General features: G+C 33.9%; 1 protein-coding gene across 2 annotated transcripts in view; it reads left to right on the top strand.

The window, feature by feature from the left end:
* The window catches only part of DENND1B (DENN domain containing 1B), a 151,797-nt gene that overhangs the window by 96,029 nt on the left and 29,357 nt on the right, over positions 1 to 26,411 (top strand). For both annotated transcript variants that reach the window (XM_032192540.1, XM_032192541.1), the window contains 4 exons: positions 4,510 to 4,555; positions 6,074 to 6,175; positions 15,062 to 15,187; positions 24,316 to 24,417. In XM_032192540.1, coding sequence (XP_032048431.1) covers positions 4,510 to 4,555; positions 6,074 to 6,175; positions 15,062 to 15,187; positions 24,316 to 24,417 — 376 coding nt within the window. The remainder of the gene's footprint in view (positions 1 to 4,509; positions 4,556 to 6,073; positions 6,176 to 15,061; positions 15,188 to 24,315; positions 24,418 to 26,411) is intronic.

Here is a 26,411-nt window from a genome sequence, read left to right as displayed (position 1 = left end):
TCGAGGGATGCTGTTTCCTTTGTGATGGTCGTTACGTCTTATACCAGGCTAGTTTGAGGAAATTTTCTGTTCCAAATGCCTGGGTTTTACGATTTCAAGCTAAGAAAAGATTTACTTTCTTCTACTCATAGTAGTGCCGGAGATACCAAATTAACTTCCATTAAGGAACTAATACAGGAGTATCTGTCCCTGGAGGCTTTCTCTCTAAATAGACCCTATGGATCTGTGATGGAGAAATGATCCATTTAAAACATTTTTACAGATCAAGATTTATTATATATGGTATATATGTAATAGATATGGTATGTCTTCATCTAGGATAGTTCCTATGCTTCATCTGTATATTATTTGTTGTCTTCAAAAATAGCCCTTCTCCCTTTGCTTTCAACAGTAGCGAAGCCTTTCATCTTTAATGATAGTTTTCTTCTGGAGAAACTCTGTCCTACTTGTTTTTCCTCCTAGCTTTGATAAAATGCACCAAGATGGGGATATAGCTTGGATGTATTTGTTTAGTTTTCGTATTACTTGAAGTTACTGCCAGAAGCTTTTTATTTTCTTCAGTATCACCCATAAATGCGGTTCTCAGAAGGTAGATCAACACCTTTATTCAAGCTGTACCCTGCAGAGTGCATCCTGAATACTAGAAGATTTTTTATTTCCCCTCCTAAGCACACATAATGTTTTCAGAAATAATAATGTTAGATGCTGTACACAGCTCCTTCTGATGATGATAATACTTGAGATTCTAGGTCATTATGGCATGACCTGAGAATATTCTTTACTCATTAAAAAGAAGCATGGAGTTTCTTAAACTTGTGCAACTCATTTATATCCCTTTTCCTCTTTTACTGTATTACAATAGAAGGGGGAAGAAAGTTTCCTTTATTTAGAGATGTTCAAATGGAGACATAAAAGTTCACAAAAGGAAATGCCCAATTAATGAATTTACCACAGTAACTATAATTCAGACTTTTTTTTACTGAAGTTGTCTGCGTTTATGTTTCTCTGTCTGATCATGTTGGTTTGAATGGTTCTTTTGTGAGATAAATTGGAATAGTGTAATAAAAGCATACAATACTTTCCTCATGTTTTGATACATTAACAATGAGTAAATGTTTTCCAGTTAGGTATATAATATATCAAATTAGAAAAGCTTGATGAATTTACAGGATCAAAATGTATGTTACTTTACTTCGTGTGCAGTCCTAGAGGATCTTCTAAATTCAAAATGAATGAAATAATTTTCTAAATGTTTTTATATATTTTAATTTTTCATGTATTATTTTGACAGACTGAAGTTATGTTTTTAAGTGCCTTTTCTTTTTTTTTTTCTTTTTAATGTAATCTTATTTTTTTTTTCTTTTTAATGTAAATTTTCATGTTTAGAAACTACATTATCTTTGTTTAACTTAAACATTGTTGGGATAGCTCACGTTTACTCTCAGTTGAAATAATACATTCTGAATTAGTTAAATTGTTAAATAAATATCAAACTGCTAATTCTTTCCTTTAATGTTAGGCATTCTAAGGGAGTATGGATAATTCTAAATAAAGATAAAATGCATCTAAATTTACCGCTTAAGTATAGATCCTGATCCTGCAAATTATTTTGCTTTTTAATAACCAAACATGTTTTGTGAGAAATACGCTTTTTAAAATGAGTTTAACTATCAATCTTTAACATTTGGTAAAGATAAATAATACAATTCAACGGGGTTTAGAAATTGATAAATGGGGGTACATTTTCTGGGCTTGAAAATAAGCAAACTACAACGTTCAGCAAAACAGCTATATCTGTATTAAAAAATCATTTAAATTCTTCCAATTTACTTTGTAACCAAAAAGGATCTTGTGGTTCTATCAGGCAACCGTATATACAGACAAGTTTTAGACAACAAAACAAATATTCTTTAACTAATGCAAACCCAGTAGCACTGAGCACCAGCGTGGACCATAGTGCCTGGATTCTCATGGATGGATCTCCGGATGCCAGGATTTGCTAGGTTATGAATATGTGCAAAGTCCTGTGTGTGAACATCCTGTGCGTTGACTTCAGAGCATTTTTTCCTTCACATAACTTACTTGGCCTTAAATTCTGCTATGAGAACTCCAATGTGAAAATTGGAACAACCATACAAAAAATAAGATAGCAGTTCCTTTTTCTAAGGGACAGCAAAATATTAGACAGTGAAAGGACTGCTCATTTTAGCTCTAGTAGAAGAGAACACGCAGAAATAAGTTTCCTACAATGTATTCTTGAACAGCAGTTTCTCAAAAATACATTTTTCTGAATATTTTTTTAAGAATTGATTTCTTCTGCACATTTCAGCAAGCAAAGAGATTGTTGCTTGCCATTGGTTGCATCCCATTAGGTGGCTTGCTTTCAAGGAAACTTACAGAAATTAAGTCTGAGCATTCTTATAGTAATTATATTTGAATAAAATCAATTTTTGTAAAGGAAAAAGCTAATTTCACCAAATTTCAGTGTAATTTCTTGGCACACTAAGTCACTGATATGAGTGTATGACAGTTTTGTCTGTAGATGGTAAAGCATCTGTTCTGCTGCTGCTCTGTTAAGAATATAACGCAATTAGAAAATTCAAGTTACGATGGTAGCATGCCTTTTTATGTGATTTGGTCTCTCCTGAATTGGGATATATGCAAGCCTGTTTTCATGAGAATAGGACAATTATTTTCCAATTAACTTGCATAGCATAGTAATTATTTTAGGAAATGATGCTGTGGATTAATAACATTTTTGGTAATAACATGCATAAGCAAGAGAAAATCTATATAGCAGCTCCCAGTAGTATCACAGTAAGCAATTTTATGTACATTTTACAAACCTCTGTTGTTAGGGCTTCAGAGTTCAGCAGTAATACAATTCATTGTTTGCTGAAAATTATCAGATTGACTTTCCATACCTGCAGTTTTTATTTCATGCATTTTCAAGATGTGTTTATCTAATTAGCTTGGTACATTCATTCTGTAAATATTTTAAAATTGGAATGATGTAGCTGTTGCTTTGTTCTACAGAAAAGAGCTACACACTGCCCTTTTTAATGACAGATTTATTAATGGAACAAATCATCAGCTATTACAAGTCAGTACAGGCCTGGTGAAGCTGCTAGAGCAGCGTGCATAAAATACGTAGGTGATATAGCACTTCTTTTCACCATAGTTTCTCCAGTTCATGTTACTTGTAACACCAAGATATTCTGATGTGATGAACGAGAGGAGGATCTGTTTTGCTCAATATTCAGCAAAAGAATCCTCTCTGATATGTCAGCCACAGTTGTTCAGATTTGTTTGCTTATACATACTGCCTAGAGTTAGACGTTCTTGAAATTATAGAGTGTTTTCAGGCTAATTCCTCACTGCATATAAAGGAGGGACACCCATTTGTTTTTAGACCACAAAGGTGATAAGGCCCTAGCCTAGCTGAAGTGGTCATGAGGTACTGAAATTTTTCAACACTGGGCTAAGAACAAGACATGAGAAGATGTAGGGGTCTCCATTTTCCCTTTTTGAATGTCTACATCCCATGCCTTGAAGCCATCAGTGTTTGCAGTCTCAACAAACCTTTGATTTTTGATAATGTAAACATAATGAAAACTTGGTTTGATCTGTCATTTGTTTTTCTTTTTTGTTTTGTTTTAATCAGTACCTTCCTGTTGGACATTGCTAATGTAAGCAAATGGATAATCCATGAGTGTAATTTTTTTCTAAAAATGCCTGCAGCCATAGGCAGGTGAGAATTGCTGCTTTCCTTTACGGAGTTGGGGCTGCACTGGTGAGGCCCCAGGAACTGGCCCAGCAAAGCCTCTCCCTGGGCCTCAGGAAGTCAATCTCGAAGCAGTCAGTGCTCGTTAAGGCTCAGAGATGTGGTCAAATAGATGCAACGTGAGCTGATGTGTTTAACTGTTCATATAAGCGATCTTGCCTTCAATTTAGTTTTTAGGCCTTACTTTTATTTAGTTTTTCTCTCTGCTCCCTTAGTATTTCATTTCCTGCCGAGTTGCTTGAACCAGTCTGTCCATTGCTCACTTCTCTGGAGGGAATATTTTTAGTAATCTCACAGCACCAAATAATGTGATGATGATTCTTGGATGCTTTTTTCCTTCCAACACTGGATAGTGAATATATTCTTTATCAGTTTAGTGGAAGAAAGAGAAGATTATAGAAAACCATGATAAATACGCTTCACTACTTCACTTTCCTGCTTGCATACTGCAGGAGGTCTCATTCCAGAGTCTGTGTGGATAATTGTTTTATTTTGAGAATATGATGCCTTGTCTTATTCAAATTGGAAATGAGAAATTTATTACACAGTAAAAAAGATATCTTCTTTCAGCTAGTAATAATTTCAAGAGCACCTGTATACAGTTAATACAAGCTTACACAGTGGATGTTAACTAGACACCGTACAAGCCAAGATTTTAAATATGTTTTGGTTTACAAATGGCTGTAGTTAAAAGATAATTTGATTGTTTTGTCTTTTTTCTTCAGTGCACCAATGCCTTATCTAATTGGCGTCCACTTAAGCTTAATAGAGGTAAGTTTACTGTATACTTCTGAGTACTGATATGCATGAGGTGTTTGTGCTCTAATTGATAATTTTAATGGAAATGCTACAGAAAAAAAATCCCTGTTTTTTACAATCAAAATTACAAAAGTTAAGTTTCAGATGCTTTAAAAAATAAAATTGGCTCTCTTTGAAATACTTCTGAAGTGCTTTATTGAGATATACAAGCTCTACCTCATGATTTATTTCTATGTCTATTTAATAGCTCAGTTATAGGATTTTTTGTGCCTTTCTTAGTGGTACAACAGCATATCAGATTTTTCCTATAATAGTAATAAAAACTTCTTCTGGGGCCATCATCATTCTGATTTCCCAGCTAACTTGTATTCCTCTCCTTTGAAAATTTGAGTCTAGCATTAATCCCATAACATTCATAACTATTCATTTAGAAAACAGTAATTTTTATCAAAAAACAAGAGGTAGCCTTTCCAGATCTAAACATACAACAAAATAATAAATCCCACCTGAGTGCTAACTAGTAGTAGGGTCATAAAATAAATAAATAAATAAATAGCTTTGTCTCTCCATAACCGTTGAATGACACAGTTAGGTCTGCATGTGTAGTCTGATTATAAAGCAGAAGAGATAATTCATTCAGGAGCTGTGTTTCATACTTCTGCTAAAGCAACTTCTGAGGATGAATTCCCATTTGCTAAACCAATGAAGTAGGTTCTCCCCTAGACTGAGCCCCTAGCACTTTTGTGTTTCCAAAAAAGAGCCTTCTATCACGTATACCTCTTAACTAGGCATAACCTTCTGTTCTCTCAAACCTAGTTCTTATGATCTATATACATTGATTGTAATATCTTGACTAGGATCCTTTTCTATATTCTGTCAGGAAATAACAAACCTGAAAAGAATTCAGTGATTTCATTTTCAGATGATTCTTTCTGAAATTATTTTCTGGACCATAATAGTGTGTTTTACTGTAGGACCATATAGAAAAGAGTTTTATCTTTTTTTTTTTTTTTTTTCCTCTGAAAGGAAGAAATGGTGTAGTTCTTACCTGCTAGTCCATTGATGATTGTTTCATCCATTCTTCTTTAATACTTGTAGACATCACATACCTGTAACTTGGATAAATATACAAATAATTACTTAGTTTGCTCTGCTTTAAATATGATTATATGATTAATAACTGATTTTCACAAATATGAAAGAATAAAATGTTCATATAACAACATATACACACACACAGTATACTTAACTGTTATATGTAATTCTTGGTTTTCAAGAATTAGTTTCATGAACATGCATGTATTTCAGAGGCTATTAGTATAACCTTATGTTTGATGAAAAGGAAGTGTTTTTAAAATCTATTTTGACTCTTCTGTCTAATTCAGATCCTACAAATAAAGCTCAAAATCTTGCCTGTGCTACTATTATCCTTTGTAAAATCAAGATTTTTAATCTAGCCATTATAATAAAAAGGAGGATGCAGGAGAATGCCATAGTAAAATGCTTTTCCACTATTTTTTCCTTCTACAGAGAGTAAAAAATAGGTCGCTGGAGGATGTGGTTTTGCTAAATGTTGACACAAACACTCTAGAAAATCCTTTTAATGACCTGAACAACCTACCTGCTGTAGTGGTGAGTCTTACAGATATTTCTTTCTTTTTTTTTTTTTCTTTTTTTTTTCCCTTCTTAAATGGATGCTTGGATTACTAGTAGCTATTTTTGCCTGTTTTTGCTAACTGCTGTAAAAAGAATAAGGGGGTAAAAAGCAGCAACTATAGACCCCTATATTTGAGATTTTACATTTCTGACAGTTGAGGAGATGTTGAATGGAACATCATATTCCTTATTGTAGAAGTAGGATCATAATTATAAAGCTAGCTGCATTCATTAGGCATAGCTGCTTTAAACGCAAGAGTCTCTTCATCTCATCTTAATCATTATATTACAAAGTAGGCATTTCTGTCTGCCTAGTGGCATGTCTTGCAAAAGAACGAGAGAGTTTTTGAAGGCAAAAAGAAGAAGGGGGCCAATTATCGGCTTCTGCTTCCCTGCCACCTGCCAGCGCTTTCCTTTTAATTAATGATCTGATGGCACTGGTCAATATAATAAGAAATGCTTGTACAGTTGGGGTCAGAAAATTCAGGCTTTGATCTTCTTCAACTTTCTGAAACATTTATTTGTTTTCTCTAAATTATTTCAGTTTTATTTTAATCTCTTCTATCCTGCTGAGGGCTGCGTGAATGAAAACCTATACTGTTTGTCATTTGCTTTGGCAGAGCAAAGACTGCTTACTTAGAATTCTATTTGTAAATTAAACTGCAAACCCAGTTTGTCATAAAAGACATCTGATCCTTTTGAAATGACGAAAACTGTCTTTTGTCTGTAAAGGATGATAAATTAAGTGCCAGTTCTTTCTGGACTTTGATCTTGCAGAGGGTCCCCCCCTCCTTTTTTTTTTTTTTTTTTTTCCTATTGCCTATAGGGGAACATGTTCTGTATATCATTTTAAATAGTCGTAAAATTCACTTACCTTGGTTTTCCCAATACAGCTCTAAAAGAATATCAGTGTGAAATCACTGTTCTGATTGTTTAGCTATAGATGCTCAAGCTATCAGAAATTGTCAGAACAAATAATTTTATATCAAAATGTGAAATCAGAGCTACATTTTCTGAAATTGTGAATCATTAAAACAATCTGTCTTAATCAAAGTGAGGCATTGGACTGAAATACTATGTCTTGTATTGATAATTTGTATGTATATGGAAAAACAGAAATCAAACTCTTGATGATGATATTAATATCAGTCCTCTTTGATTATAATAGTATTAAAACCTAGATTTTTTTTTTATATATTGTCTGGTCAGTCTTCCTCTCAATTCACTATCAACTGTAGTTCAGAAATGTGAAAGAAATTTACTTTGATCATATAAAAAATATTCTGCTGTTCTGTGATTTTACACTGATCTATGAAAAAGTATATACACATGTACAATAATTCTGAGTGTACTCTGAAGTACACATATACAGCTGAAGTAAATAATAACTGAAGTAAAAAAAATAGGTATTTTCTGGTGTGTTGTTAATTCTAACTGACTTTGCACTAAGTGTAAAAGGTTGAGGTTATAATGTCATGGAGGTACGTACCTCTTGTCAAATAATAGCTAGATGTAGAATTGAGAATTAAGCATCATCTTCACTAGAGTTGTAGCTGGAGGTCCTTTGAACAGTAAAAAAAAAAAAAAAAAAGGATGTTTGTGCAATGAGGGGGACCTCATGTATTTTACAGCTGCATGTCAAAATGATCTCTAAATGAATAGGCTTGCATGAAAAAATAGGTGCGGCAGTCCTTCGTAATTTTAGGAGTATGTTTTTCCCTATGATGTGTAGATGTTACTATTATTAATGTTAATGAAAGTTATCTAAGAGTGAGGATTATGCAGTAGACTTAAAATATTTCATTTTATATCTAATATTGAACAAAACAGAACAACTGTGCTTTATGTAAAATATACTTGCAGAACTTGTTTTTACAGTGAAGCTTTTAATTTAAATAGACCCATTTATTTCTCTACTTCAATCGGTAAATAAAAAAATAATGGAAAACAAATAATCTTGTAGTTGGAAAACCTAGAAACAAAGACAGTGTCTGGGTTTTCGCTCATAAAATGACAGCATGCTTGTCCTTCTGCATTCAGCGGGGACAATGCAACTGCTAACATCTGGGTTAAAATGTATAAGATGTAAGGCTGTAGAATCAAAATGGTAAGTTAAACTTAAAGCATTAGAGCAGATGTCAGATGCTTACATACGTGAAATATTTTAGCTTATATAAATAGGACTTGTAAGCATACGTACAAAGGTGGTAAAACTTCTGATGAAAAATGTAATAAGCAGGAGTACCAATGAAGGGTGTTAAAATAGGATGAAGAACTGAAAATATAAAAGAAGCTCTCATCCCTTTGAAAAATTGATTCCAGATAGATTAACAGCCTAACAAAAGAAATGCAATATTTTTCAAAGACTTCTCTAAAACTGTTTCTTCTGTCTGAAGGAAACTGAGTAAATTCTTTCCTTGATCAGTATGCCTGATGACGTCCTCACTGCATAGGTATTTAATAGTTTACCCATGTATAAGTAATGTGTCTATGAAAATGTTCCCATTGTGAATTTTTTCAAGATAAATTCAAGATTGAAAAACATTACTATATAGCATTATCTAATAAACTGCGTAATAAATTAACTGAGATTTAAAGGCATTTTTAAATCATTCACTTAAGTATTTAAATTATAGTTACAGGCTAGATGACTTTCTATGCATGTGAACTCTATTATTCTGTCAGACTGACCAGTGGTCTTGACTGTGCAAAGGTCAGTGGTCACAGTTGTCCTGAATTACCAGTCCTTTTTTCATGTGGACCCTCTGCTGCGTTGCATGCTGTAATCTTCTTAATGGCTTCATTCCAATATTCACACATAATATTTTAGATTTATTGACTGTTAGAAATACTACCATGCCAGTAGCAGTTCCGCTACTCCTAAGGTATTTAAAATTGGAAAAATAAATCAGTGCAAGACTTTCAGGAATCCTTTGTTTTCTTAGAGGGGGGAAAACCCTCTTTTCCCCTCTCTTCTGACAAGAACACTTGTTTTTAAATTTAATCATTTCACTGTGAATTTGTCTATTATTTTTTAATTAAAAAAATGAAAATAAGTAGCTGCTTCTGTGGGAATAATTTTCCTAATGCAATAATACACAGATCACCACTTTAGTAGAGTAAGACAGTAGAAAAAGAACATTTGTGATGTATATAAATTAGGGAAGACTATAGACGCTTACACAACTATAAACCTTGGGCCCGATTCTGCAATACCTGCTTGCAATTAGCTCTGACAAAAAGATCAGTCCTTTCCACAATTTGAACCCTTTCAGAAAAATCTCGGAGAACTGAGGTTATCACAGTTATCACATTTAGCAACCAAATCTTACTCAATTCACAGTACACTTTAAGCAGAACTTTTATAAATATGATCTTCAGAAAACAATGGGCTTTATAGCATGTTAGCATCTTCTGTGTTTGTTAAATGTTAACTGTGAAATCTACAGAGCTGTTGAAAGATGCATTGCCTTTATAGCATGTTGCACATATACACTGATACAGGACAAAATTCAAAGATTTTTTTGAGTTTTTCTTCTGAGATTCCAAAAGTCAAAGTATTTTAACAACATAAATTGGGTGATGGAACGTCACTGTTTTAATGGTAATACTGCGAAATAGGCTGTAATTCATGTTGAAAATTAACCAGCTACTTTACAAAATAATTATTGGGATTTTTTTTGTAATTTTTTTTACAATACTATTAATCATTGTATTTTCAGAAATAACTAGCAGCATGTAACATTGCAACTAATTATTTTTTTGCAAAATTTAAATACCATAATTTAGTTAGTTTTTCCATTAGAAGATACCCAAAATATTACTTATATATATTAGAAGCTCAAAGCAGGCAGAAATGTTTGCAATGTTATGAAACAGCTATTTATGCTGAATCTCAGACAAGTTGTTTGAGATTCTGTTGAACCTCGATATAATTTTAGAAACTAGACCATCAGATTGAAAAATGCAACTAGTTTTGAAAACATTTGCATTTAGGTAGATAATGAGTATTTTTGATTAGATGCTGGAGGGCTAGCTGAGATGCCTAAATCCTGTGTGTATAGATAATATCAAGTATGTAGAAGCTCTTTCATTAACAACATCGATTTAAATCAACTCAGATTCCATTTTATTGTACGGTCTTGTTTTGTTTCTCTTCTCTGCCACTTACTACTTTTTGCTATTGAGAGTGTGCTTTTACTTTTACAGTGACCTGATCTGATGGGGAACACTGGAAAATAATGTAAAACATAATAACTGCCACTGATATGAGAGAAATACCTGGGTATATTTTTTTTCAGAGATGCGATAGTTGTTGGGAATCACAGAGCATGGTTCTGCATTCCTTAGGGCACAAATCTTTTGAATGTTTCTGTACAGGCTTAAATTTATACCTGTGCTTAAGCTTTTGCAGGAAGAAAGGCTTTGATTAATAGTTACATCATTTTATGAATTGTTTTTTTTTAACTTTTGTGGGTCCTTCTATTATTCTACTCACATGAATATTGAAGAGGTATTAGTCATGTCTTGTTTCCGATCGGGTAATTGTATTTTGGAAACTTGAAAAGGATATAGGGTGACTATTTTAAAAAATTATGCTTCTTTTTTCAATGCCCGATACAATATGTTTTGACATTTTTCATATACTTTGTATGTATGAAAGCAAAGCCACATGCAAACCACATGACTTCCTAAATCTCCGAAAGACTATTCTATTGATTTAATCCTTCCCAAAGCTCTGATTGCTCTTCATTGGTAGTGTTTAACAGTCCAATGAAGTCACCTTCCTATGACAAGCAGTTGCTAGGAGAAAACAAAAACACTTTGCTCCTAGTGTAAATTAATAATACCATTTCTGAAACAGATCATTAGTGCCTCACAGGAAAAGAAATAAAAGAGTTCTAACCCCTGTTGTTTGTTTGTTTCTAGTTCTGTATTTTTAAACTTTTCAGAAGGCTATTTCTGCTTAAGTCACAGAAAGGGAGAAAAAGAGTCAGGCGTTCCTAATCATAAATAGGTACATGGATTAAAACATATATAAGGAAAATACTGCAGTAAGGATGCCTCTTGGGTGTTTTTTGGCTTCATGTCAGTACTGTGTCTTTTCTTTGAAATTTTAAGAACGATTTATTCTGCCACCATGGCATCACCTAAAGGGGGCTTACACTCCCTTGGCTTTAGGTTCAAGTGATCATAATCCTGCTGTGCACCGGGTCCTCATAAGTAGTTCAAAGCACCCATTCTCATATCTGTCCCTACTGTGTTGGCTGCAGTAACTGCTTATCACTCTGGTTAAAGTGTGGAGGCTTTGCAGGCAGCCTACCCAGCCAGGCAGCTTGGCTTTGCTGTCCCTTGGTGGTTTGCTAAGCACGTCCGCGTTTGCTGACTTCAGGTTGAAGGAACCCGGGCGGGCAGGCAGGCAGCAAGGGTGTGCTTCAAGGGTGCTTCAGCAGGGGCTCCAGCTCTGGTGACTGGGAAATCAAGGCTGGAGAAACGTTTTGAACTCCAGCACAATCTTTCTGAGGCTAGAACTCGCTCCAGGATAGCAGCCTGGTATTGCAGCTCCTGACCGGGTAGCGTTCCTGCAAGTTTGTGCTGGAACCTCCTGCCTTCCAGCTGACAGTCCATTGGGATTTTCTTAATGTTGTTGAAATAATCATGTACCAGTACTGCAGTAAACTGGGAGATTTTTTTCGTTTCTGTTGTTGTTTTTAATATATATTTGTCTAAAGCATCCTGATACCGATTTATGGTAGGGTGTATAGGGCCCAAGAGAACTGAAAAAAATCAGAAAATCCTTTTCCCTTGCTTTGTCCTGTAATTCTGCTGCTCTACACCTTCTTTCTCACTGTTCTCTCTTACCTTCTTTTATCATCTGCCATAATTTCCCCAAACTTTCAGTGCCCAGTGTAACATCTTATTTCTTTCAGTTAAAATACATCCACTTCTGCTCTTTGGTTTTACTAGTTACGTGCATTGTCCCCCTACCTCCAAGAATGACACAGGGAGGAGTATTCAATCAACTCTTTATCCATCCGTAAGGAAAGACAGTAAATATTGATTATCCTAGAAACAAGTGATTGCAGCCAAGTTGTGATCCTCCTTTCTCTCTGTTTTATTTTTGCTATTTCCATTAATACCGATCCACCAGAAGCTTCTTTACCGACACTGTATCACCAACCAGCAGTATGAAGCCTACTCCCTCTTTACATTTGTATATATAAGTAGAGCCTGTGCTGGGGTTAGAAGAATCGTCTAAATGTCGATTTACAGGGAGATCTGATTTTATCACTGTTGAAACTGAGAAACCGAAACTCAATTGTAATGTGTTGCTGTAAAATGATTTCAGGTGAAGAGGACATTTGTTCCTCTTTTGTTTGAGTGTCCCTGTAGCTGAATGATAAGAAAGGTCATGTGTTTCCAATTCATTGTGGGTCTGTATGAGGAAGCAATTACTTTTCACTTAATTTGAAAACAGTCCTAAAAAATACTGATAGTCAGCCTCTGACCAACACAACATATAAGCCCATGATTACCTTAGATCTAGAACATTACCATTACTAATATGAAGTAGCTTAAATTCAAGATAAGTATCCACATTCTTTTAGAAGTATTTTTCAAATTTTTCAAATCTCATTTGATCGTGTCACACCATTTGACACATGTCTTCAGGAAATACATGACCTGTTAGCTTAAAGGATTTTCAAATACATTTTGCAAGTTAAATTTCAGAGTTCTAGTTGTTATTACATTTTTGAACAGATAGCATTGAACAATTTTTCTGCTTTAAAGAAAAAACAATGATCCCTTTTTTAAAAAAAAGCTACTGAATTCTAAAAATCACTTTACAAAAATGATTTAATGTAAATATACCAGTTATATTTTCAAATAGAATATGCACGAGATTTTTTGTTTGTTTTTTATGAAACAAACTCCTAGTGTAAGATTATGAGTATAAAAATTGTCTTTTTTTCACATAATTAAATATAACATAGAAGAGTGTGGATTTGCAAGAAAGTAGAGGGAAAAGGAAATTCTTTCATGTTTAAGCTGCTTTGTTCATCATGACAGAGACTACTTTCTAAGGTTGAGAATTCATTTTTTGACCTCATGTTTCTGTTTTTCTTGTAGTGAAACTGAGCTAACACTGATGGGCAGATTTCCCTTATACAAAGTGTATTCCCCCATTTATTGCCCTCAAAATTAAATAAACCTAATTTTTAAGAACCTTAAAATAATCATACCATACAGAACAAAGAAAATAAAATAACATGCATTTGTTTTTTCAACCTTGAACTCCTTAACTGCTTTTTGTACTCAGAGTTGTACTTTTTTTTTTCTTCTTTTTTCTTCTGAGGTATAAGGGAAAAACGTAAATGAGCTTTGGTGTATGCTATCCATGGGCTAAACGAATCAGGCTCTAAACTTTTATCTAGATCTATGGAGCTTGGATATAAATTGAAAAGATCACAGCTATGGGGAAAAGACCTATACTGTAAAGGCCTTTCTGCATAGATTATGAACATCATAACTCAATAATTTTTTTTTCAAAACTATAGTTATAATTGGACCCAATGGGGGTCTCTCTCTTTGATCAGATCACAGTAACTGTGACTTTACACTGGAAAATGTCACTACTGTGAAGGTTTATCACCTGTAGAGCTGGTCTTTTCTCTGATGCCATGTTCAGTTCTCATTAGCATTATTCAAAGTTTAGTTGTTAATTAGGTTGACACTTCAATTACAATCATCATCTACAAGAACAGTCATGACTGCTTGCATAAAGAAATAAAAAGATATTCATTCTTGCATACATTTCTAAAAGAGTGAAAGCTGTTTTGCTGATAGTTTGTGCGTATAATGTTCTGTTTAAAGAGTAACTCTAAATGGTACTTTGTATAGAATTTAATGACAAAAATATTGCTTTCATGGTTATATTGCAATACAAAGGGAGGTAGAAACTTGTATTCAACATAATTGGAGCTGGCTTATTTCTCCAGATATCCCTCATGATGGTAATTAGTTGAATGAAACTATATCTGGGTGTAATTCCACATATCTTCAAATCAAATACTCTAATAATTCCAGAATTATAAGATCTTTCTCCAAAATCTCCAAGTAATAGCCATCTATGCCAAGAAAAAGGAAAACAGAAGAGACCTCCTTCCAAAGAAATGTCAAGCACTAAAATAAGAATAGCTTTTTTTTGGTTTTGTTTGTTTTAACTACAGGTGCCTAATCAGAACATTATTCTCCTTTTTTTTTTTTTTTTTTTTTTTTTTTTCCCTTTCATGTGTTTTATCTTCAAGGACAATTCTAACAGTAATGTACTACTGAGTTTACACAAACTTTTCTCAACTGTTTGACAGCGGTAGCAGCTACACCCATGGTGCATGAGAAATGATGTAAGATAGTAATTTGATATTTAAAAAAAAAATCCCTAAAACTGAATCATAAGTTAGCATTAGAAATCCTTAAAAATAAGCGGCCTTAATATCAATAGAAAATATCCAACTGTCTTCATTCAAAATGAGAAGGTAAATTTTATGATCAGAAAAAGATCTGCAGAAAAGTGGCTCACATGCAGTTTACTGTAAAATAATTAAGCTTATTTATGTCAAGAGGCCTTGGGAAAAAAAGAGAGCATAAACCAATTTGCATTAGCACTCTACCATCATCCCCTGCCTTCATTTCAATTAACAGACCAGCAGGTGCTCTTTGCAGTTAAAAAGATAAGCTATCAAGGAGGAGGATGAATTTTTGGCTGACCTGTAGACACCATGGTTTGCCTGCTGATTGGGTTCATACCTCGCTGTACCAATTTCTGAGGTGTTAATTTAACTGTTCCACTCTGTCATGCAGGTCTCGGCCTTGAAAAATAAACTGAAAAAGCAGTCTACAGCTACGGGTGACGGAGTAGCCAAGGCCTTTCTTCGGGCACAGGCAGCACTGTTTGGATCCTACAGAGATGCACTAAGATACAAACCAGTAAGACAACTGTTTTCCTTAATTTACAAGAGCACAGGCTCATTCTTTTGCAGGAAAAATATGATGTATTATCCCAATCTGAAAATGTTTTAAATCTTACTCTGAGTAAAAGATATGCTGGCAATTTAGAAGACACTAATACCTCCTGATGGTGAGTTGTACTGAAAAATGAATAGTTGTCCAAAGTCAGCCATTTTTTTATTTGTATCACTTCTAGAATTTATTTAGTATAAAATTGGATTGTATTCATGAAAATACGTACAGTTTACCTTGTCCAATGTGCTGAAGAACTGAAGAGGTTGTGCCTTACAGAGACTCAGTTTCCTCTGCACTTCATACAGAGGCTTTGCTGTGTTTGAGGCCGGAAGTTTTTTTATTATTATTATTTCCTAGCAGAAGCCAGATATGATGAGTCAAACACACATCTCTACTTTTATACACTTACCTTGATTCTACTGAGAAGATAGGAGAAATGAAAACCCAATCCATCCCATCAGAACTTGTATGCCTGAGGTTTTGCTGGTGCTCAGTAGGTTAATGTGTTAGGTTAATGTGTCATCCTTTCTGGTTTTTGAGGGTGGCACATACTGAGCCTACTAGATGACAAAAAAAATTCATCAGAAACAACACGGAGGTTAATTTCAAATTACTTTTGTATGATATTTGCAAACTACTGATAGCAGTTTCATTTGATAAAAATGCATTGAGATGCTGTTGGCTGAATCCCTTGGGCAGGGAACTGTGCGGTGTTCCTTGATGGAAATGGATAGAATGGTCATTAATTCCAGATGAGATAAGTTTCTGGAGGAAACATACCGAAATAACAGCATGGCAGGGTCTTCTTTCTATGCAAGTGGTTCTCTTAGAGGTGTTTTGTTCTTTTTTTTTTTGACATAAGCATTTTACACCCTAGCTGTCTATGTATCTATGCCACTAACAAGCATTAGAAAACTATTGAGATAAAAAGGTAACCTGTGTAGAAATGAAGTAATGTTTAAGGGTTTAGTCCAAGTATATATGTTTGACATTTGTTACAGTTTTCTTTTGATATGGAAAATCAGTTTGCATAGTATATTGAAACAACTGTACCTGTTTTCAAAGTCATGAGTTCAACACAGTATGAGTTTCATTAAAATCGATCATTTCAACAAAACAGTTGTAATTTATTCTGTACTGGCATTACGTGACACTGCTTTGGAAGGGTTTGTATAATTGTTCCCTTAGTCTAAAGATGAAGACACTGGTCAGTGTCAACTCATGGCAGTTCGCATTACAAGCAGTTACATCAAAAGGTACCTTAGTCTACGTTCAATGTACGCAAACAGAATGATGTCAGTCTGTGTGATGGCCTTAACCTCTGTTCTGATCAGAAATAGGCTGGAGACAGTGCTTTATGTGACGGTAAGTTTGTTGAACTGAATGCAAATTCTTTAGTTTTCTGGTTAGCATCTCTTGAATTCAGCTCTGCTTTCCATTTTATTTTAGTTTCTGCTTCCATATTTGAAAGATGTACGTTTGCATTGTGTTGGAAGTAGTGCACCATGTATCATTTCAGCTGGCAAATATTTGTCAAAGTGAACTCTACAGCCTTTCTTTCTATGTTATTCTCTTTTGCTTTTTTTTTTTTTATTTTTATTTTTTTTTTTGGCTCCACTTATTACATATAAGAGAAGGTATGAAGGTATTTATGAAACTGTTGTGGCCTTTGGTGGTGGTGTTTTGTTTTGTTTTTCATGTGTTATTTCAGAATACTGTCTGCTGGCAAATACCAGTATATCTTGGATTGGCATCAACTTGTCCAAAGACAAAGAGTGTGTATATTTATTTAAAAAAAAAAAAAAAGTCTAAGTTTTTTTGAGCTGTGTTCATATTGTGTTAACTAATAGTATTTTACGGAATTTTTGTTGTGATAGAAAAAAATCCAGATTAATAGACACTAAGAGGAATTGTCTCTTGGTTGTTTGACTCATTTTCCATGATCCTTTTGAACTAAGTTCAATGCCTTGTGAAGAATGGGGAGGTTCAAAAAATCCGATCATGTTTGCCTGTATTGGGACTTTGTCAGGAATCTTAGGACATGTGAATTGGTATTGCAAGGAAAATACAATCTTTTTCTTGGAGTCCATGATGCTAGATCTAATAGTGAAAATCTAAACCAAAGTTTCCAAAGACTTCATTTACATTCTTTCTGGAGCTCAAGCATTCACGCGGAAACTATGTAAGGGGTATACCTGAATGAGAATATTTTCTATAGAGTTTTGAAATACTTTTGCTATAAATAAACTTGTCATATTTTCAAAATCAAGACCTGAGAGGTTTTGGTATACCATTTTTAGGGTCACAAACATCCTAATGAAAAATAAAATTATGTTTGGATAGTTATTGCGTGCTTGTAAGTTGAAAAATATGTTTATGTGAACTATTTTCCTTGCAACAGAGTGTTCTGTATGATTTTAACTTGAAACATGAAACAACTGTCATTAATATTCACTTTGAGTAAAGAACAGCTTTGATAGTGTCTGTACTCATCCAACACTTCTCTTCGCTCCAAACGCTGTTCATCACACTGAACACTCATTCTGTGCAACTGTTTGTTTTCAGCATAGGACAGATTCTCCCTGGTATAGCAATATGTCTTGAACAAACGTCTAGCAATTATTGAAAATAATGTGATTGGTGAAAGAGAAAATGGGAAGCTTCGGGGGTCTTGAAAGGAGTTCATGGGACTCCGAAAGACCATATGGAAAATTTGACTAATTCAGGCAGGAATTGTGACACACGATACATATAGGTGATAATATTTTTTTGTGTAATAAATGGTAATAAAAATCCTAATGCAGTAAAAGTTTCCAAGAAAAGCAGAAACAGTTGTTTTGTACAATTTAATCACAATACTGTATTAAAAAAGAGAAATCAAATTTGATATAACAACCAAAAATATTTTTATAAGAAGTTGCATTTTACATTAGAAACTATTGCATAATAATAGTGGATCTGTAGAGTAAATCAGTACAGTTGGTGCTAAGGACCTGACATCCAAACAGTGTGCATTCCTAGCTTTATTGTGGTTCTTATTTCAGTGTTGACTGCTGAATACCCACACTAGCTGAAGCTCATTTTCTGTTTTACTTTAATACAGAAGGAATCTAGTTCATGCATGATAGATCAGGATGACTGGTAAAATTATTTTCATAGCCTGTTTTACTATCTCATCACCATTACAAGATTTTGATAGGGAAAAGAAAATTAAACAGATTTTCATCTTTGTTGACGTCACTTACATGTGATGAATGGACGAAAAATAATCCATGTATTCAGAAGGAAATTTTCTCAGTGTAATATCAGTATGTTGTTGTATTAGCCTAGATAGCAGCTGCAGTAGGAGCCATTGTGTGATTTGCAATGTCAGTGATCACGAAGAGTTCTGATCTCGAGTCTGTCCCTGCTGAGACATTGCAATGATCAGATAGAGATGCGTATACAAATCAAAATTATATTTAGCTTGAGTAGTCACAGCTTAGCCTTGAACTTTTTGTTGCTCCTGTTTTTAAGTAGTCCAGCATTTGGGAATTTATCATTATGATTTATTATTATCATATTGCATGTTTCATAATTGCAGGCAGAGGTGGGGGTTAAATACAAAGTTCATAATTGCGCAGCTTGTGTCATTTTGGCAATCCAATGTATGGGCAATATTGTGTTTGTTTTTTTTTTCTAGCTTTTTTTTACTTTGCACATTCTTTGTAGGTGGTTTTCAGGCACATTTGTATCACATGCCATGACAGTCAAACATTTTAGCAACGCTATGATGGCTAATGAAAGTTGGTCTTGTAAATGAACTCGTGGAAACCTTGCAGGTGACAGAGAAGACTAGATTTTTTTTTCTATTAAATATGTACCGTATGGTCAAATAATTAAGCACAGTGTGGTATAGAAATTCTTAAACAGACAATATTCCACTGACAATCTATGTCTAGAGATGGAAGGGTAGGTGAGAGATTGGGGAAGGAGAAAAAAATAATTATGCGTGTAGAAGTATTCACCATAATAGAGATTAGTTTTAACAACACTGGGAAAATGAACAAAGCAGGAAAGGTGGTAGCAGACACTAGGAGGAAATGTAGGTCTGATTAAAAATTAAAATAAAATCCATAATGACAAGACAAATATGTTTCGAATGTATTTCAAATAAACAAATCTTATTTCTTTAAGACATATCTATTGAAAGACTGTAGAATATCAGAAACAGTAAGTTATTTTCTACTTTTGAGGAACTGTCTTCAAGAATTTGCTAGCAAAAAAATAGTCATTGGAAAAAAAAATAAACCAGGATAACTTTGGTTTAAGTTATGATAATTGTAACATCAATCATCAGAAATTAAGAAATGAAGAGCAAAGACTAATGGCATGGTTTGGAATTCTCAGCAGCAGGAGTTCATAGGCTGATCAGCACACCAGGGGGATGGGTAAGCTTCCACCTTGGAGATAGCACAACCTGTCAGACCTCACTTTAATTGAATGCTAACTGGAGTGCTTTGGGCCAATACGGACACTTTTTAAACTAATGACATCAGTGCTCCAACAGATCCAGGTATTGTATTCGAAATGCAAGAAAGCAAAATAATGCAATTAAATGTTATATTATAGGAAAAAAAAAAAAAAAAAAAGATATTTTAAGATTCAGAATGTACCTGAATGCCTGGAAATGTGTAAGCAATGATTGCTTGTAACTTCCAGAACAAAACCTTTTGAGGACAAGTGTCTTGAAATGGATGAGATTTGTTTGTCTATTCTGCAAGAGTTAGGCATAAAAAGTGCAGTAGGGTGCAGAAACTGAAGAAAGAGTATTAAAATGCCAGAACACAGTTTGAGTTTAAATACATAGCCCTCCTGTGTAATATCTACATGTATTATGCCTCTTTATTGTTATTTCCATAAGAACTTTATTTTACATGTTAAAAGCCAAATTTGCATTAAGGACTGTTATTGAATATAGAAGTTAATAGCAGTGTTAGTAGGGTTTAATTGTGACTGCAAAAAGTATCAGCTCATCTGAATTGATGATTAGGTAGATAGCAAGAAATGTGCAAATTTTGGAGTAATTTGTTTGCAATTGTAAATGGGACCTTTCTAAGTAGAAGTAGTATTGAAGTCATACTCTGTTATTCCCTGGACGTTTATCTTTGTATTTCAGGCCAACAGCTGAAATTTCATCTTTTTACTTTCTTGCTTTTAAACAGAGGAATTTCCATGTAAAAATAAGAATATTAATATAAATCAGTCATGGAGATTAAAGCTTTTTTGATAAATGATGCAATACAAAGGAAGTTATACCTACCTTATGCTCTTTTTTTGTAATAAGCAAGAACTACCATATGAAACTGTACTAATTATAGCAATAATACAAATAGTTAATGCCAGTCATTTCATGCTGGAATGTTTTCTGAAATAATTAATTAAATAAATAAATAATTAAAATGTTCACTCTCCTTTTTAAAGTTAAGCATACCTTCTAATCAAGATTACTTTTTCTTTTAAAAATACAGCACAGTTTTAGCTCTCTGTTTTCCTGTTCCATTGAGGTCCGCATAAATAGCTTGCTTAAACTGTGAATGTAGCTTAGAGTGAAAAATGCCTGCTGCGTGTGGCAAGCTATGAAAGGGGAGGAAAATTCTATAGCAACTGTTGTTAAAAGGACAGATATCTTGTTTGGGCATGGATTGTTTGGTCTGAGTATTAGCTGTCTACTTTTCAGTATAGAGTCCCTACTGGGTTTTGATCGAACTTGTTTTGAAAGTACATTGTAGATCAATACGGAAAGGGCCATTTGATGGTGTAGTAGTTAAATATCAGTGGAGGATTCCTCCAAAACTCAGCGTTTCTAAAGGTACCCAGCTGTATTTGCAGAAACAAGAATGTTACAAGCTTTATGTCCAAAACTTATTTTTGTTTATTTGAATAAATATTTTCATTTTAAAATAACACTCCAAAATGCCTAATGTTTGCAGTAATCATCTTGAAGATTTGTTAACGTTTTATTTGGAAAGCAATTTCATTGAGTATGGAGCAAATTAAAGAGAGAGAAGTTAACTGTGTTATTTAATGGAATTTCAGTAGTTACAGCAGATACTCAGAAAACAGTCTGGAATTTCTACAAGTTTTGATGTTTTTTCTTACTTTCATATGCTGAATAGGTAGAAGCTTTAAGCTCACTCTATTTTTTTTTTTTTTAAGAAAACTAAAATAACATGGATGGCTTTGGGATGTGAACCCTTTATAGATTAAAATACATTTTCAATTGCAGAATAGCTTTGGTTATTCTGATTCTGGACTTTGCTGATAAGGCAACAGATGCACCAATGTATGTGTACTTATTAAATATCTGAAGCACCCAGTAATAAAGAAAAGTATTTGGGAAAATAATACAGCCATGCACTAAAAATGTGTGGTGAACTACCATTCCCTGGCATTCTGCTCCATGGCTAAGGCAGGAGAGGTGCCATCAAGTCAAGCTGGCTGATTGTGCTCTCTTCCTAGGCTGTTGTGAAAGGGAGAGCAAGAGTCACTGTTTGCTCTTTTACTGGGAGATAACCTCTCCTTTCTGTCTTTCATCTTTCCCAAGACATTTCGGAAAGTGACAGTGGAGGCTTTGCTTGGTTTTTATTATTCTAAGGAGCGTATCTTGATAATGATATTATTTTCAATCTTTGGCCCTAAATTTAAAGTTTCATAGTGTTTTGAGCCATCATCTAGTCAGTTTTGTACTCCCACATAGCCTCTGTATTTTCAGAAATTGTTTGTTGTGGTAAAGAAATATATAAATATGGATTTTTTTTCTCATTTGTTGTCTTGAAATTTTTTGGAAGAACGACTGAACTGAGAAGAGAGTTTGCCCTCAGGAACACCATGTCTCGTACCACCATATTTCACTGGAGACTGTTTCATTTGTTTTGATGCACTTTGAATTTGCTAAGTAGCTTGAGGTCATCTTCTTAAGACAAGAGTCTTTAGGAGCTCAAGATCAGCTAATGCAAAGTGGGTCAGGAAGGCAGTGCTATTTAAAGTACCACAAACATTTCAAGCTCTTTGGCAGATGCAGCATGTCCTGCATGTGTACAGCGTTCACCAGTTATCTCTGGATAAGCAGTAAGTGGAAAAACTTGTATGCTTGTCCTGGAGACTTGATCCATATACTGTATTGAGATGGTTTTGCATATCACAGCATTCCAGCAACCCTGCGAAAGGGGAAGAGTTGTGTTACGTAAATGTAAAGCTTTTAACTCTTTTCTAAAACCAGGGGAATTCTTTTCTAAAACCAGGGATTCCATAAAAAAAAGTCAGACCATAAAACTTAAAAACAAGTTAAGCAGGAGCTTAAGTGCTTTGTTGAGTAGGATTAGACTTCTATTTTCATTTTAGGTACTTTGAATTTAGTATTGTGGTAAGATAGCTGAAATCAAATTTTTGATACGTGGAGATGCCTATGAAAAATTAGAGTGAAGCTTTTGATAATATCAGAATAGGATTTTAAAATGGCATGACAGTGGTTTTGCTTTGACATTTCATTGGATCTTACTTGAACCAATTAAAAACACAATGCAAAGTGTAAAAAGCAGTAGAAAGTGATTTAGAGCTATCCCACCAAACTCACATAGGTCACATGCAGAAAATATTTACTGATATACTAGAAGCATGTTCTAGAAGGGCACAGTATGCCAGAAAGACGGGAAAATGCATGTGCGGTTAAAGTTAACCAGGGTATAGAGTGGAAAGCAATGGTGGTCAATGGGCACGAATAAATTTGTCTTCAAAGTGGCTAACAGTTGGAGTCTGACAAGACTCCTGTTTTATTATCATGAAGATCAATATAGGAGGTGTCTTTGATCTTTCTTTTGAGTGGCTGAGGTGTCTTACTCTGTTGTGGGTGTTTAGCTTTTGGGCAGTAAAATATCCTAGAGGTAGATTTAGATGTGGAATTTAGCTAGATTCCAGTTTTTCTGTCTTAAAGACATTTGGTAATTGTTTCTAACCTGATAACTCTGTTTTGTATACTTGGATGGGAAGCCTTTTGGCTTTATAATGGAATCAGTTCATGTCTGTCAGGAACTACACAAACATTTTAATGTACATATTACGTATTCAGTTAAATCTAACTGCTTCAAATATTTATCACAAAGTAATGATAAGAATAACAATTTGAGAGAATGCCCATCAGTAATTTCCAGTGGTATGTGCACACTGAATACAGCAAATTATAAAAGAAAACAATGGATAACATAGAATCTGATTTGATGGTTTATAAATCTTTATGTTTTTAAATGAGTGTTGTTTTCAGTAGTAAGATTTTCAACAGATTTAATTTTCAGTTGTTTCATCTTCTTCCTTTTTTTGTTCATTTCATTTTGTTCATCTTGTTTCATTTTTTCATCATCCAAATGTTTTGATGTGGGTTTTTGATAAACTATAAGCTGTGTGCTTTTGCCGTATTGGGCAAATATATTATTGCAATAAATGCTAAGCTGATCTGTTCAGACTTTCTCCATAACGTTTATAGTTTTTGGTGTTGTGGAAAAAAATGTCAAAATATATGTTTATTTCAATAATTTATTGTTAAATCAGTAGCATATTTGTCAATCTTCTCAGGTTGTGGTAGAATTTAAAAATTATTTGACAGATTCCTATTTTTGATTGAATTAGATTTTTTGGTTAGTGTTGATTATTTTGTGTGCCACTGAATCAAAGTAATGCATGTTGAATTATTTGAAGTAGAGGACCTGCTATCCCTTAAACTTTGAACCACTTCCTCCAAATGTTTAATGAAGAGTGCTATAAAGGTAACATGAACCATCTGTAAACTACTTACTTTTTCCTTGCAACGTGTTTTTTGTAGACTGATGTTAAAGCTTCATAAACCAGAGGTTCAACTGCAACATGTATTTTGAGAACTATTTAAAATGTATGATTTTTTTGTTGTTGATACTGTCTGTGTTTATATTATCAAGATTGCTCAAAAGGGAATTTTTGTATGTATTGGCTATTTAGAAATTTATAATTGCGAAGGTTAAATAAATTAACACTTTTTTATCCTGTAGTTACTAACTAACTTTTTTCCATTCAAATTGTTTTAGGGAGAGCCTATAACTTTCTGTGAGAAGAGTTTTGTGAAGCATCGTTCCAGTAATACTAAAAAGTTCCTGGAAACTGCTGTTAATCTTCAACTGTTTAAACAGGTATGAAAGGGTGAATGACCTATATTTAATTAGTTTCTTTTGAAACCTAACTATATTTAAATACATTTTCCTTTCTGTCAGCTTATGAAACTCTGAGGTAAAATACAAGTATTTGTATACAGCCAGTCATCTGTCTGTTATTCTATTTTTAAAAATTCAGTTATAATGAAAAAGAGTTGGGGGGAAAAAAAGAAAAAAAAATAACTCCAGGGTGCACAGTCAGTGCAACATCTCTGCAGTGCCAGTCAGCAATTCATCTAAACAAGAAAAATCATGGATCTCCCAGCTTGATGGGGGAACTTCATTTTCATCTCTCTTGGATCATGACCAAAAAACCTAAACAACACAGTGCTTGCTTAAATTGGACTTCAGTGGCATTTTATTTAAAAACTGGATTCATACTGTAATAGTAGTTTTCGTTGCTAGGACTTCTTAAGTATGCACACAGAGAATGTTACAAACCTGAGCCACAGGGGCAGCCTGAAGAATATTCTAGCTAATCTGTTAATACAGATTTTGAACTAACAGAGAACAAGTTGTTGAATGCCTTGCACAGCTCAGTAACAGTTTGATCACAGTCTTTGAAATAATTTTCATTTCATTTTATTTTGTAAATCTTTTTCTTCCTTTTCATTACATGACCTCATTGCATCAAAAAGCTATCAAGAAACCTATTATTAGGTTTATGAAAAATCAAGGGAAATCTGAAAGACTCAGAGTAGTTATTTATTTGCAAGTATCTGGAATGATTGAGGCATGGGAGTTTGTGTTTAAGTAATCTGGTGGACTTCTTTGAAGAAGATATACTGCCATAATAGATAAGGGAAATTCATAGTATAAAGAATCTTCTAATTTTCAAAAAACATTTGGTGTTAATCAGAGGCTAATGTCTAAAGAAAAGATTTATGTAAGGATGATAATTTGTAGAAGTCCTGTGAAAATGCTTTTTCTACTTGTATAAAAGTTAAGGAAATACAGATCATAGAAGTGGGCTCCTTTACTGTGAAAAATCTGAAACCTTTTCTAATATCTAGTACAAATGACTGAAATGGGAAGAAGTAGTAAAGTGTGTTTACACTTTGCATATTTTAGGACTGTAAGCTAGCATGAAACTTTCTTAACAGAAAGCTGCTTACAAGGGAAGTTTGCAAATCATTGTCAAACTACTGTAGCGCTATCTTAAGCTGTAACAAAAAGGTTTAACTCCACTGAAATAAATGGGCTTGTCAGTATGGCTCTGAACTTACCCATTACATTTTAGTGTGTTCAATTAAAAAGAATCAGTTTATAGATTGTTTATAGCTTGTTTTTAATTTTATTCCCACTAAAGGAAATAATATATTACAGAGGATTAGGAAATACTAACAATTTTGATGATGTGGTGGTTTGGTAATAAACATTTTTTCATTTCTCTAGTTTGTTGTGAAATGTTACTCCTACTTCTTCAGCTAATGCTCAGCCCAGCTGCATCTTTTCCAGCTCTTCCCAGTGACAAATGAGCTGTTTTCAAGGTTTTGTTCAACAGAATAAACTGTATTTTATTCTGTTCTTGAAAATGAGTAGTTGTTTAAGTAAAAAATAGTTCATAGAAGCAGAAAATTGGTATTTTAAATACACTTTTATGCCATTTTATAAAATTTTTTGCTCTGTCCTCTTTTTTACTTTGTAGGTTTTTCATCTCCCCTCCCCAATTCCCCTCCCTCCCCCCCCCCCCCCTTAAAACTTGTTGGTTCCTCTTATTTAATCACTCTTTTTCATTTTGGATGTTGGCAGTATCTCTTCACCAAAATACTAGGAAATCACTGTGGGAATAAAATGTGTAATTATTTGTATGTTCTTCCCATTCAGGCTATTTTCACTTTCAACATCATCCATGTTTACCTTCTATTATTATTTTGATGTGCTTTCTGTCAAGGATGTCCATGCATTAGCACATACCAGTCTTTTGTATGAAAATCATTAATTACCCTGTAAATAGGATCAGTCCAACACTT

The sequence above is a fragment of the Aythya fuligula genome, chromosome 8, assembly GCF_009819795.1.
Source record: "Aythya fuligula isolate bAytFul2 chromosome 8, bAytFul2.pri, whole genome shotgun sequence".
Lineage (NCBI taxonomy): Eukaryota > Metazoa > Chordata > Aves > Anseriformes > Anatidae > Aythya > Aythya fuligula.
Note: the sequence above shows the minus strand (reverse complement) of the source record. Positions and strands in the feature narration are given on the sequence as shown.